The following is a 15,262-nucleotide window of genomic DNA, read 5'->3' on the forward strand; positions in this document are numbered from 1 at the left end:
AATGCATCGGGGGGAGTGGATGGAATGGGGGCGGAATCTAGGATTCTGTGAATCTATGATCGTGCAACATGTTTATTTGCCTTGTTTGACGCATTATATACAGTTACTTCTTCTTACATACATAGACTCATTGGAGACTTCAATGTATACTTAAATATATTGTTGCGAGATTTCGTGTATACATGCATTTAACTTTGTTTCCAGTGACACTTTTTTGTCCTTTATCAAGCCGTATTTTCGCATTTCTAGTGTACCAGGGCGAGTCAAATGAAAGTGAGTCTGCCCTAACCACGCAATAATGGTTCGGCTCATTACCTGCGAGGCATGCGCGTAGGAGAATGGCATGTCTCATTTACAAAAGTGACACGCAGGTGTGAAAAATGTTCTTTAATGCTCTCATACACTGGGCTGAATGTGGTTGCGTCACATTATGGACACTTCAAAAGTTGAACAGCTCGGTGTCGCGAAGTTTTTGACAGATGAAGGTGTTTCCAAAACAGAAATTAATCACCATATGGCTGCCCTGTACGTTGAACACTGCATTTCACTGACCACTGTAAAGCGTTGGAGCAAACGGTTCAAAGGACGTTGCAAAGACATTCTAAGACCGGGCCAAAACCATCGTGCAATCATCCCCCCCACACTTCCAAAGGTTCATGAGCTGCTGAAACAAGAACGGAGGATAAGCATCGATGAACTGGCAGACCGTCTGAACATCAGTCACGGTTCGGTTCACGCCATAATTCATGAGCTTCTCGGTTATTGGCTCTTTGGTGCGCAATGGATCCCCAAGATTTGGATCCATCGCGAGAAGACGGAGAAGTTTCGCGCTGCCTTGACTCATCTGATCGGGTATCACAATGAGGATGACGACTTCTTCTTTGCAACTGTGATCGGGGACGAACCTTGGTGCCAGTACTACGAGCCTGAAACACGACGGCAAAGCTTACAGTGGAAACATTCGAATTTACCACGCCCAAGGAACGTAAAGGCCATCATTTCCGCTGGAAAGGTGTTGTTGACTTTTTTTTTTCGATCGACAGGGTCCATTACTCATAGAATGCGCTAAATCTTGAGAGGCTATCAATTGTTTCCGATATTGTGAAACGCCAGAACGGCAACGTGTCGCAATCAAGAACGAACAACGTGGAAAATTGACGAATGGGGTCATCTTGTTCCACGACAATGCCTGTCCCCACGTCGCTTATGTGGTTAATAGAAAACTGGCAAAGTTCTAGTGGGAAACGCTGCAACATCCGCCATACAGCTCAGACCTGTCACCTTGCGACTTCTACATTTTGGGGCAACCGAAAGAAACAGCTCAACGGAACCAGATACAGACTTTTTGAAGCAGCAACCCAAGGAGTTTTATAAGACGGGAATCACGCTACTCGTTAGTCGATAGGACAAATGTCTAAATTTTCACGAAGACTACTTTTAAATAAGGTACCCCGTTGTTGGTTCATTCATTTGACTTGCCCTCATATATCTTGCAGAACTCCTGCTTTTTATGCGTGCTCTCTGTCGCGACTATAACTTCGGTGCAATTACTCACGATACACGACAAGGGACAGCTACTGCTGCGTAATACATTAGAACAAACGACAGCGTCATTGAGATTTTTCACTGGCCGTTGCATATATACAAAAATGTAAGCACGATTCTTTAATGACAAAGTTTCCTTAACATATTTGTCCTCAACTTGTTCAGTTCATTGCCTTTTAATTTTTCATATCAGTGGCATGCACTGGTTTCCTGGTTTCGAACTGATATAGTTCTAAAGTTCGTGTGATATTTTATTTACTTAATAAATAGACAAAAAACATGGAAGCATTGACGTCAGTTATGTTGGGCACAATTTTTGGCACATACGAGCATAATATTTTATGAAAAAATACATATTTTACTTGTATTTACAGTGCGTAGCTTTCAAGAATTTGTTTGCAGCATCTGTGGCAATGACAATGCAGTTATTATTCATGTATTTGATCCCTCGATAAATTGTTTAAGAGGAAGCTTTAGCTCGCGCCCAATCCGACGCGGCCTATTCAAATATTTGTGAAACGCAGAAACGCTTTTCTGAGATAATCCTGCTAATCGCTTTTATTGAAATTGGTTGCATTTGAGAGAGAAAGCTATATCTTAGTGTCTGTTGGAAACAGAACTTTGATTTAGGGCCTGAATTTTGTTTAAAACATTTTGAAAAATTCGAAAGTTCGAAAAAATAGAAGCACGACGTTTACAAATTATTAGCTATACATGAAGAACAGATATTTTGGTTCTGTAAACGGCATTTATTATAACAGTCAAGGCGGACAAGTTTGCTGTGTCAATTTGTATCTTACGTGAATTGGTTACGTTGTGTACAAGGGTTCTGCAAAAGACGTATTTCCACAATACTAAATTTTTTTTGAGATTCATGTGTAACATATCTATTTTGTCCACTGTAGATGTACTATTAGATGCAATTCACAGAATTGTGATATAATTGTTCATTGTTGAGTCACTGAGTTTTAAACTTGATAGTTCCGTTTTCTGAAAATGTTCAATTTTGGCCAATATTTAATAAATAATTGACCACCTAAATGAAAAATTCGATACCAGTAGTCACTAGATTTTAAGTTTTTCTTTCAAATGCACTAAACCTCATCAAATTTGGTGCAGTGGTTGCCGAGAAAAACGAATGCTTCTTTTATATTTGTTTAGATAGGAGCGTCCGAGCTAAAGCTTCCTCTTAAGGAGGAGGCGGAGCTGCAACGTGCAGCTATATATATATATATATATATATATATATATATATATATATATATATATATATATATATATATATATATATTGGGCCAGTGGCGTAGCCCCCCCCGAACAAAATTTCTGGCTACGCCACTGACGGCTGCGTAAAGTGGGATCTGTTTCAGCTACCCTGAAATGTTTGCACTTCTGGGCGCAAAAAGAGAAAGGGGGAGAGGGGGGGAGAGAGAGAAAGAAGGCGACGTCTGCTATGTGAAGAGGCTTCGCACACGTAGCAAGTCTTGACACATGCCCCAACGCAACTGCAGAAGACATAAAGACGTAAGCTCTGACGTCACGTATACCGTCAACGTCCGACCGAGTCCTGAACTATAACACTAGACGCATATTCGCAATTAAGTGTGGTTGCACTGAGGCTTTGGCGTGGGAAAAAAAAGGTGACGTCTGCTATGCGAAGAGGCTTCGCACACGTGGCAAGTCTTGACACATGCCACAACGCAGCTGCAGAAGGCATGAATACGTAAGCCCTGACGTCACGTATACCGTACACCGTCAACGTCCGACCGAGTCCTGAAGTAACTATAATGCTGTCGGTATATTCGCAAGTAAGTGTGGTTGCATTGTGACTTTGGCATTGCGCTAGACTAAGCACGAGCTCGAGGGTTTAAATACCGGCTGCGACGGCAGCATTTCGACGGCGGGGAGGGATGAACTAACGCCCGCGTACCGTGCATTGCGTCGGCGCACGTTAAGGAAACCGAGGTGGTCGAAATTAATCCGGGGTCCTCCACTATGTACGGCGTGCATGCCTCTTAATCAGATCGTGGTTTTGGCACGTAAAATCCCCGAATTTCGTTATTTTAATTAAATCCACAGCGGCTGTAAAGCAAGCCCAGCTTTCCGCGCCTTCATTTCACGCTCACGGGTCAGAACGATCTACGGACGCTCTGCGTATATAGAGCATTCCGCGGGATGCGTCACGCAGCTGTAGCCGGGGGCGGGCCTATAGTGCAATAAAAAGGAATCGGTCCCGCATCATCTCTCGAGGGGCGACATTCGCGAATCGAAGGGCCACTCCGCAAAGTGGCTAGAGGCATTAGTGCATTAAAAGTCGTGCCAAAAATGAACAGCACATCGTATTCTAGAAAGCATAAGCTGGCAACTCGCTTTCGCAGACCTGCACAAAGAGTGAGTGAGTGAGTGAGTGAGTGAGTGAGTGAGTGAGTGAGTGAGTGAGTGAGTGAGTGAGTGAGTGAGTGAGTGAGTGAGTGAGTGAGTGAGTGAGTGAGTGAGTGAGTGAGTGAGTGAGTGAGTGAGTGAGAGTGTGTGTGTGTGTGTTTGTGCGCGTGCGTATGTGTGTGTGTGTGTGTGTGTGTGTGTGTGTGTGTGTGTGTGTGTGTGTGTGTCGTGCACACGTTACTGGTCCTGGAACGAAGGGACCGTCGACGTTTAATCTGCGACGAGTATTTCCGCGCAGGTACATGCGCCGAACAAGTTGCGATGCAGCAACCGACAGGCCCAGCATGACTCGGCGTTCTTCTCTGGGTCTCTCCCTATCAGCGCCTCTGCGATGGCACGCACATCGCATGTTAGAACGGGGTACAAACAGCGCTCGGGCGAGACGATGCGAGGACGAAAGACAAGGCGCTGCACTAATGACCGCCGCTTTATTGCGGCGAATGCAACAGACAACCTTGTCTGTCGCCCCGACTTCGTCCCGTCCAAGCGCTGCTTGTCCCCGTCCTACTTACGTACCAGCCCAGACCAACGCACTCCTTCTATCGCACATTCATTTACCTGCACTTGTTTTCAAGTTCATCAACATTTTCTTGCGTACCTGATAACAGCATTAGTGGGCCCATAGTTATGAAACTGTCAGGGGGACCACCTAATACTATACATATCAAGTATGGATTGCAGCATGCTATAAATAGTGTATGGGTCTCAAGTATTAATTTTATTATTATATTAATTATTTGTATTTGCATTTGTGCGCAACATACGGACACCAATAATAGGAAATCGCACTACAAGGCCAGATGGACGACACAGACACAGCAATAGCTTGAGGAAGTGAAGATATTTATCTATTATTAGTCATACGCTTTCTTTTTCCTCGTCTCGTTTGCCGCCCCAACAGCCTTTGTTTCGTCCGTCCTCCCTTGGTATAGATTGGATAATGGCGTATACCATCGAAGCAATATTGGCAAACCGCATGGCTGATAACCGTATTTTTTTTTATTAGAAGCCATTAAATAGCACCTAGGCAGACGCCGCGTGTACCTGGTGGTTAGCGCGCATGTGACCCAAGTCCCAACACGTTACCTCCGAGATTTTTCAGCGTGCCGCGGGTCTCGGAGGTCACGTAGAAAAACCACGCGTTCTAGGTCATGCGTCCCTTTTTCTGAGCGGTGATGGCGAAGGTTCATTTTTATTTTTTTCGTCTCGATATCAAAACGTCTACCTATACTTTTGCGAGCTTATCGTGGCGTATTCACTCGTATAACAAACGCGAATTTTTGGCACGGACCCTGTTTTGTATCCGCACTAGGATTTCCAGTCGGATTTCCACTCGGTTTGGATCAGCAAGGTGGGGCATGCTTTGGCAGTCGTAGAGTATCGTTGAAGTGCGCGGCCTTAAGCGTGTTTCTATTCGGAGCTATCGGGCTCGAAGCCAAACTGGTGCAACGACGTACTTGTAGTAAATCACGCGTGAACGTGCATCTGCGCTTGCGACAACTGACGCGTTTCGCGTCCAAGCCGTGGGGTGTCGCCTCCATCGACAGGACAGCAGCGTACCGCCGCCAGCAGTTGTCGAAGCCAAAACTAAGCGTACGCATACAGTGAGCTAGAATAATCTGGTACACTATAGTACGCATCTGCCAACCTGTAAACTTCAAAGGGACGCTCATAAGACACGCTAAATCAGCTTAGACGAATAAAGTAGCCTTTTAAAGCTGCGTTCTTTTTTCCGCAGATTTCGCAGTAATAGTTTTATTATTAGATGAGAAATTGAAGGTGAAAGTTCCAATTCTTCGCAATAGGATGGAATTGAATTTCGCGTCGGAACCCCAGCGGCTGTACGTCAGTGTGACATCGTGGATTTCAAAGCTTCTTTTTTTCCCCTCTTCTTTCGTATTTGGCTCGGTGTGGCCCAGTAAGTCCTTGACACATTCCAAGTTCAGCCTCTGGCTCGTTTAGAATACGATGCAGTCTATATTTGCCGATAAGAATTTAACTAGACCTGAGCCCAAGTCCATGACGTCCAGGCGTGTTGGTGTCGTGACGTCACAGCTTAGTCGCGGCTTCCGAAGCCGCGTGGCTACTCATCTTTTGTTGTTGCGTCTTTTCTCGATCACCAAGCCTCCTGTGACGGTAAGATTGTTTTTGTTCGTTCGTTTTGTTTCCCATTGCAAAAGGGAAGCAGCAAACTTGAAACAGCACAAGCTGATTAAAAAAAATTTAATTATGTGGTTTTACGTGCCATAACCACTTTCTGATTACGAGGCACGCCGTAGTGGAAGACTCCGGAAGTTTCGACCACCTGGGGCTCTTTAACATGCACCTAAATCTAAGTACACGGGTGTTTTCGCGTTTCAGCCCGATCGGAATGCGGCCGCCGTGGCCGGGATACGATCACGCGACCTCGTGCTCAGCAGCCCAACACCATAGCCACTGAGCAACCACGGCGGGTAGCACAAGCTGATGTTTTTATATCAGCGACCTTTTGAGCGACTTCAGCGTTGCCGATTTCGCCTGCTTCAAAAACTTGTCTCAGTAAACTTCGTCGAAGCAGGTGCACCTCTGGTGTCTTCATTAAGATAGGAGGGCTTCTTCATTAAGATAGGAGGGCTTCCAGCGGTACGGTTGGCAAGCAAGTATTTTTCGCAAACATAGCTCATGTTCCTTCAAACGTGGCGAAACATTCGTAAAATGCTAGAACGAGCGCAAATTTGTGCACTTAAAGAATTCGGACGGTTTCGCACGTATGCCGTACTTAACACAAAGGGCGTTAAGCAAGAACCTTTGCATAATTAAATACGTTCCCGGGTGGCACACACCCGCAGGCAGCGCACTGAGCTCTCCAAATGAGATAACAAAGAACCTGAATGAAAATCATGTAGCACCGGTACCGCTGCAAAGAAGGGAAAGAAAGAAAGAGTGTGAAGTTTAGATGTCGATACTTTAGCTTTTCTTTGACGACTGTTTTATTATACTTTTTTTTTGCCGAGTAAAATGAGCTGTCTCGCTGTTGGAGCCCCCACGTTTCATGCCGCTGGCACTGGGTGCGGTGTAGAAACGAAAACAAAGGGACGTAATGTTGCGCAGGCGATTTCCTCGAATCGAGTACTGTTGTGCCATTACCACAAGCCCGGATTCCGAATCTGCAAGATGCAGAATCTATCCTGCGAGCGCCCTAATTCTCCCTTCACAAGTCAAGATGCTGAGCCGTCAGGCAGCGGGGTCCTGCGGGAGAAGCCTCGACGAGCCGCATGTTTGGACGTGTCAGCGTGTGCCAGACAGCCCGGCGCCGCACCTCCCTTTGCCTGGAGGTCACCTCGCGCGCGAACTTTGAAACGGGTGGCCAGCGCGGTCGCTGGTTGGACTCCTCGGACGACCGTCGTGTGCTGACTTTGTATTGGGCCGTTTGCGTGACAATGGTTCCTCGGGGATTATAAAAGAAGCGACGCGCCACCTCGAAAACAGGATCCGCCGACCCACCGGGAGACAGTGTCGCTCCCGACTGGGGTGAGATGTGTCACGCGTTTTCGCCGGACGTCGTCGTGCGAGAACAGTCGCGTTTGTTGTGAGCACTCGGCCCCAGTGCCGACCCGTTCATGTCCTGTATGATAACCTGTATATAATGTATAAAGTCCCTTTTTTTATTCTCATCGACGCCAGGCTCGGAGTCTTCGCTACCAACGCTCTGTCACGAAACGGGTGACGAGCGCTACGGGACCACAAAGCCGTAATCGTGGTGCAGCGGTACAAGTTCGTAACACTGGTGGCACCGGTTGGGTGTCGTAACAGTACTCGCGGCCGCCAGAGGACGGCCCACACATCGACGTCGTCGTTAATCGATCGTGACCCGATTGGCGCTCATTGAGTCTCGGCGACCTTCACGTGACGATATAGGGACTCTTAACGAGATGCAAGGACGCGCCCGTGCATGCGTGGTGTGTTGCGACGACAGCACCTACGCGAACAACTATCCGCAAAGCGTGTTCTGTGTTCTACGAACACGTTTACCGCTGCGTTAACATTGTGCCGTTGCATTTAACAGTGAACCGTGTGCGTGACGAATAACGCTAAAACAACCGGCGCGTCACGCTTAGAGGCGCTGTCTCGCGTTGGTCCTTTTCCAGTTTTTCTTTTTTTTTTCCGAACCTTCCATTCATCCAAAGAACAGTACCGATATCTCAGTTTTCGCTTCATCGCTTGCGTGCGTTTAAGTGCTTATTGTGCACGGTTAACAATGCAGAAGTGCCAAATCATCGGAAACCGGGTGAACAACGTGATAACGATACAGTCGCTAATCTTGCTGCGACTTCACGAGTTCAGGAATGGGGCTTTATAGTGTTCGTATGCACGTAAAAGTACACGCCGATCACAACGCTCTGGTCATTCCCTTCACACTTTAAAGGGACACTAAAGTGAAAAATGATTTCTGCGTCAGTAAACTACCTTTCTACAACACCAAAAACACCAATCTTACAACGATAAGACGTTTGGTAAGCCAGAAAAAGCGCATGAACGAAATACGGGTGGCGACGCCTACTTAAGTTCCCGCACCTGGTGGCTGTGACGTCTTGTATTTTGATGGCATCTTCTAGGGCCTACTAATTATATATAGCGGTACAGATTTACTAAATTGTGTTCTAAAGCAACCAAATATTCAACATGGCAAGTTTCGGGAACCTTTATTCAGCCAACGCGGTCCAAATGCGAAAACATACTTTGGAATCCCTGACGTCACGCTGACGTACCGGCGCTGGGGTTTCGGCGCGAAATTCAAATACTGGTACTTCGACCTTCATTTTCTCATCTAATAATCAAACTATATTTTTTTTAAATGACTGCCTGTAGGGTTCTCAAACAATCCTTCATTAGTCTAAACTGATTTATTGTTTCGCATTAGTGTCCCTTTAAGACTCATTCACACCGGCGACTGACAGTGGTGGCGCGACCAGGTTGGTCGCAAACGGTCGCCTTTCTTGAAAAGCGACCATTTTGGGCCAGTCGCTCTCTGCGCGATTTTTCAGTCGCGCGACCATGGTCGCAAAACTGATAAACCAATCAGCGGCGTGCCGGAAGTGATCTTTCGCGTGTCTACATCCGGCCTCCTCCGGCGTCGCGTTCAAATTCCGCGTAGATTCCGAGAGTTCTCGCTGAGAACGATAATCTCCAGGATTGCGACTTGCGGGTCGCGCTCAGCCGGGCTTGCCGGTGTGAACATCAGTCGCCTTCGGTCGCTTTTTGATTGCGAGTCGCAAATGGTCGCGCGACCTCCTCAAGTCGCCGATGTGAATGAGCGACTACGCTCGCGCGCGACTAAATTTTCAGCCTCGTTTTCATGCCGAGCATGTAAAAAAAACTGGAATGCAACAAGTCGCAGTCATCACCTCTCTGCTAATCACAATTTCTTCAAGACGCACCAATGTGCGAGTTTTCAGTCGCAGTCCGCGACGCTAAATATCGCTTCAACGGCCGTCGAGATAACAAAAAAAAAAACGCGTCCGGTTACTTCACGCTGCACACATGGAGATTTGCGCGCACAAAAGGTAAGGGTTCCGTCGCTTGTGCTTGCACAGTCTTATCGCCGACAGTCAGATAAGATAGTCTTCACGCGCAATACGTCGCAGGAGCCAAAGCTCACGGCTCATATATCAGCCTGTCGCCAAAGCCCCCTAGTGATCGCAATTTATATATATACTGCATAATCTTATCTCCGAGCCATGCAATGACAGACAGGCAGGCCGATTCGACGTCGAGCGAAACGTTATCGCCTGAACTTGCGTCACGTAGCGCAAATGACCACGTTGCACGGTACGTGTAAATTCGCAGCGCAATTGCGCGACTAAATGATTTAGGTCTAAACTGCACGCAATTAACACGAACATAAAAGCGCAATTTTTGCCCTCTTCCACACTAAACGGTCGTCTCAAGCAAGGTCTACAATCCGTGCAAGCTATTACCGACACGTTTAAGCTGCTCACCGCTCTTTTTTTTTTTTCCTTTTTTTCCCCGTTCACGAGCCGACCGGCCTTTCCTCGGAGAGCACGCACTGTCGACAAAGCCGCTTCGCAGAAACGAACAGCTGACGCCCATCAACGTGAAAAATATAAACGCATCTCTGACGCGGCGATCGTCCGCGATCAGGCCACCGCCTAAACCAGCTGTTGAACGGGTCGCAGTAGCCTAGCCGGTAAAGCAACGTGTGACGAAGCTATTAAGATAGCCCGGTGTAATGATGCCCGATTCTTCTCATGCTCTCCGCCTTGACTCGTACCTGGAACGAGCTGCTTCGGGTGAGAAGTCACGCTTATAGAGAACAGAGCAGCCCCGAACGTCGTATGGATTGCTGAAGCAGACGGCTTTTTCTTCTTTTTCCCGACAACACAAACCAGTTTGTCTCGGCAGACAGGATGACGATCGACGCCGCTAATGTTTAAAAATAACGGAACAATCTCGCGCAAGCCATTGCATCCGGGATGCGGTTATCAACGTTACGGCAATGGCACGCAAGAGATGTGTACAAGTGAAGCAACCGAGAACGCAGAACCTAAAGGTCCCGAGTACAGTGAGAACTTGGGCACGTTACAGTGGCGTAGGCAGCATTTGCATTGCTACCGCGTTCAATTGAACAGCTGCTTTCGGTCAAAAATGCAAATTTCTGCCACTATACAAGGAAAATACGGGACATGGGTTGACAACTAAAGATTGCTGGCTCCACAACAAGGTTTCCTTTTTTCGTTTTTTTCGTTTTTTCCCGTGTAAGACGGAAAACAGAAAATTGACCAGACATCTGGAAACCCCGAAAGTAAGTTCTGCTGTGCTATCGGAGACGTCAGTTAAACGCGGTTCCGACTTTACGATTCTGGTCACCTGTCTGCCAACAAGAACAAACGTTTTTCTTTGACAACGTTAAGCAACAGTCTTCCCATTTTGCGTCTGCTCCGGCGAAACTCAAGACCGTACGGTACAGAACTCTAGGCAACCCGCTGGTTAAGTAACTTGCATCGCCCCCTTACTGCCCACCGGACAGACTCCGGAGACGTCCGGTTTCTCGGACAGCATAAAGTTACCATCGCAATGCAGAACAATCGACCACCCAACCCAGATGTCTGGACAGCACAGCAGGCGACAACATCCGTTCGGGAAACCGCGCAGATCAAGTCATCCGCGTCGAACTGCACACGCGAGATAAACAGGCGCTTTTTCAAAGTGGCTCGCACAGGAAACTCCGGGGGGAGGCCGTTGGATGCTCGCGATCGGGCGATTGTTGTTGTCGGCTATCGATTTTAGCACCACTGTCTTGGGTCACTGCCCGGTGCAGCGACTTTCGACGACGCCGAGGCGTCGTCGTGCGGCAGCAGTCACCGTCGAAAGGCACGCAAATAAACGACGAGCGAGGGAGAAAAACAATCCGTAGGCTTACCGGACGTAGGGAAGGACTCCGTACTCCTCGGCACCGACGCGGTCATGTTCATTTCAGAGTCCACGTTCCGCACGGGCGAAGCAGGGTAACGCATCAACAGGCGAGAACTTGGCGGAGATGAGAACAAAAGGAACGGTTATGTGTAGTTAAAACGGTTAACTGATAAATTAGGGAGCAGTTAAAACTCAAAACGTAAACGAGATCCCGGCCTTGCAAAACCAGCTTGCAAGACCACCCCCTGCAGCAGTGAGAAGGGGGGTGGGCACGATAGTAGGCTCTGCAAGCAGCCGCTTTTTTTCTCGGCAGCGTGGTGGTGGCGCCACTTGCTTTTTCGAGGTTTCGGTTTCGCTACTATTGTATTTGTTCATGAACCAACACTTATCTTGCCCCGTTAATTTGTTTTATCAGCGAATAATAAAGGCTTCATTAATAAACATTTACTTTGCTAACGTAAGCGTCGACACGCACGCGTAAATAAGCAAGGCGTGGTTTCGCAAATTTAAGGCAAGGCACTTTCCAAATGCTTCAAACGGCAATGATTTTTTACGCTGCTGAACACACGAGTTGTGAGCCCGTTATCACAATGCTTGGTCCGCCGGAAAGTCTGTTTGCTTGATAAAAGTCATGTTATTGGTACAAATGCTCAAATTTAGAGCTCTGTCCAGCCTAACAAAGCTTAGAACGCAAGGTTTCTTTGGCGAATTGTCATTTAACTGTTGTGATCATCGAGAAAAAAAAAGAAGGTGCGTACGTTTAGGTGAGGGGGCAGAAATGAATGTTTACCACGCACAAACGTATGTACTTTGAGCAAATTCAAACCAGCTTGCAACGTGTCTCCTCGCAGCAACCATATGTTTGACGTAGTAGAGAGCGATCTCTATGTGAATTTGCCTACTAAGCTGCAACTAGCTAGCGATGTTAGTGGACGACGACTCGGTCTCGCGCCGATATCCAAATCAGGAGTCTTCAATCCGCTTCCGCAGATCACAAAGCAGTAGGGTGCTGCAGTAGGCTGCGGCGCTGCCCAGTCAACGCCTCACACACGGCGTTGTTACTGTGTTAAAATTTTATTGACGTACAGCTGCTTGTTGTCCTGGCGGACGGGGAAGTGTCGCCATCTATTAATAGGAATATGCATTACGTCTTTCACATTGCGCGGTTCTTTTGAGCGAGAGCGTTGTCCGGTTCACTCGTGCATGCAACCTCAGCGCAAAAAGAAAATGTAGGGAAATACAGGGGGAGTGTTGAGGCCATAATTACAGGCTTTAAAGTGTGTTGTCTGTCTCTGTAGCTTTAGTTTTATCTTTCAGGGATGTTAACACAGCGATTTCCGCAATGTGCAGCGGTAGAGATTCGGGTAAACACGCCGGCAGAATGGGCGTTATTGGGGTAAAGATGTAAACGTGAGTGGCCGAGTGGCCTGCATGGTGCAGCCACCTGGTGGCAAAGAGCTCAAACAGGCAAAAATAGCTAGTATAGCAGCAACCAAGCGTATCCCACTTCACTGCTGGTGCAAATTTTCGGCATTGCCGTAATCGTGCTGCTGCCGCAAATTTACACCATTAACGAAGTAGAATACACTTGGTTGCTGCAATATTAACTGTTTTTGTCTCAGCCCTGCGCCACCAGGTGGCTGCACCATGCAGAAAGCTCACGTACGCCCAATCCGCCTGCGTTTACCCGAATACCGGACAAGTTAAAATTCTCGAATAGAACATAAGTGCGTCCGGGATTCCGGCAAACGCGGGTGCTTTGGCGGGTGAATGGGGGCGTAAACGTGAGTGGCCAGATAGGTGGTGCCAGCTGGTGAAACAAAGCTGAACCATACAAACACAGAACCAATTACTATATTCTGCTTAGCTGCTTGTGTAAATTTTCGACAGTGGCGTAATCGTGTTCACAACCACGCTACTGCCGTAAATTTGCACCAGCAGCGAAGCAGTATATAGTAGGTTTTATTTCATTTCATTTTATTACCTTAAAGACCCCTTGTGGGGTATTACATAAGGGGTTACATAAGGGGTTACTGGAATTTTAGCAATGTGCTTGTCTGGTTGAGCTCTACGCCACCAGGCGGCTGCACCGATCCAGCCGCCTACCTTATGCCCCCGCCCATCCGGCAATCCGCCTAAACCACCCGTTTGCCGGATTAGCGGACAAGTTAAAAGTCCTTTGATCGTCTACTTTATTTACCGTTTACGGCGGTTTTCAGACACTAAGCTTTTTTGTTGTTGTATAAAGTACGGTTTTTTTATTGGGATATCAATTATGTGGGCAGCTCATTTTAGGCAGCTTACGTTCACTTCAATTCATACTGCGACTACAGCCACTACAGCAGCGAGTCCTACTCTTCGTGTAGTATTCTAATATGTTGCTATCGCATTCATTGCTGCGATCGCCCTTTTGGAGAAACTAATATTTTTTTTAAATCCTTTTGTCTCGCTACATGGTAACCGCGATCTCTGTCTTCGTGTATGTGCATATATATATATATATATATATATATATATATATATATATATATATATTTATATATATATATATATATATATATATATATATATATATATATATATATATATATATATATATATATATATATATACATATATTGTGACGGCACAGTAAGTGCCGACCTTTTTTTGAGCCGGAGAGACGTGGCGAAGGACCCTCAGCACAGTCCATTCTAATGATGCGCCTGTGCACACTCGATGAAGGAGGGTACTCCTATGATGATAATAATATACAGATGATGAAGTGCGCACTAAAAAAGAGGGGCCATCCTGGACGCAGGGGAACGCCGCGTGAAGGGCTTCGTACGAGAAACGTGGACCACTTCGGTAGAGCGGCGAGGACGGTCAGCCGAGGTAACACCAGGGGTCACACGATAATTGACGGGAGAATTAATTTCCAGGACCGTATATGCGCTTATAAACCGGAACTGAAACTTTTCACACAACCCAGTAGAGTGAACTAGTGTCCAGAGAAGCACTTCATCGCCAGGCTGGTAAAAAACTACGCGATGAGAGGCGTCATAATAATCCTTGCTGTCCTGTTGTCTGGCTTCGGTGTTGAAGTGGGCACGCTGGCGACAGCGGTCAAGTCGGGAAACACATTCTTCGCAGGAAGATGGAGATCGACTGACAGGGCCAGAGAAGAAAGAAACGTCGAGAGAGGAACTGGGCGAACGGCCATAAACAAGGTAGAGTAACCTGTTGTGCGTTGAATGGCGGTGTTATACGCGAAGGAGACGAATGGCAAAATTGCATCCCAATTTCTGTGATCTGGTTGAATCATGTAAGCATACGATGAAACCGCTCAGTCAGGCCGTTGGTCTGAGGATGGCAATTTGAAGTAATCTTGTGAGTTGTGCCAGAGGCTCTGAGCACTTCGCCAACCAGTTCTGAAACAAATGTCTTTCCGCGGTCCCTCAGAAGGACACGAGGGGCACCGTGACGCAGGATTATGGCTTGAAGAATGAAGAGCGGCAACTTCGGAAGCAGATGCAGAACTGGACGCAAGCTGTTTCGGCATAGCGCGTAAGGTTGTCAATGGCTGCTGTAACTATCCATCCACTGCCCGCGGGAGTCATGGGAAGTGGCCCATAGAGATCGACGACAACAACCTCGAATGGTTCCACAGGACAAGAAGAACTTGGCAAATGGCCAAGCAAAGAGTGGGAATATAATGAGCTTCTAAGCGTAATAACGACAGAAATACGGAAAGAGAAGTTAACATGCTCGTTCGAAAGGAAAAAAAGGAAACCGAAAAGCTGGTGGACCAGGGAGATGCGAGAAGCGATCGGCGAACGACAGAAACCCTCCCGAGAGCACAGGCAGGCAAAGAAAGCGCAGT

General features: G+C 47.1%; 1 protein-coding gene across 1 annotated transcript in view; it reads right to left on the reverse strand.

The window, feature by feature from the left end:
* step (cytohesin steppke) overlaps positions 1 to 11,675 on the reverse strand; it is a 100,300-nt gene extending 88,625 nt beyond the window's left edge. The window contains exon 1 of the mRNA XM_065455905.1: positions 11,408 to 11,675. Within this exon, the coding sequence (XP_065311977.1) occupies positions 11,408 to 11,501 (94 nt within the window). The 5' untranslated portion in view covers positions 11,502 to 11,675. The remainder of the gene's footprint in view (positions 1 to 11,407) is intronic.
* Between the last annotated feature and the right edge of the window lie 3,587 nt (positions 11,676 to 15,262).

Source organism: Dermacentor albipictus, chromosome 8, assembly GCF_038994185.2.
Source record: "Dermacentor albipictus isolate Rhodes 1998 colony chromosome 8, USDA_Dalb.pri_finalv2, whole genome shotgun sequence".
Taxonomy (NCBI): Eukaryota; Metazoa; Arthropoda; class Arachnida; order Ixodida; family Ixodidae; genus Dermacentor; species Dermacentor albipictus.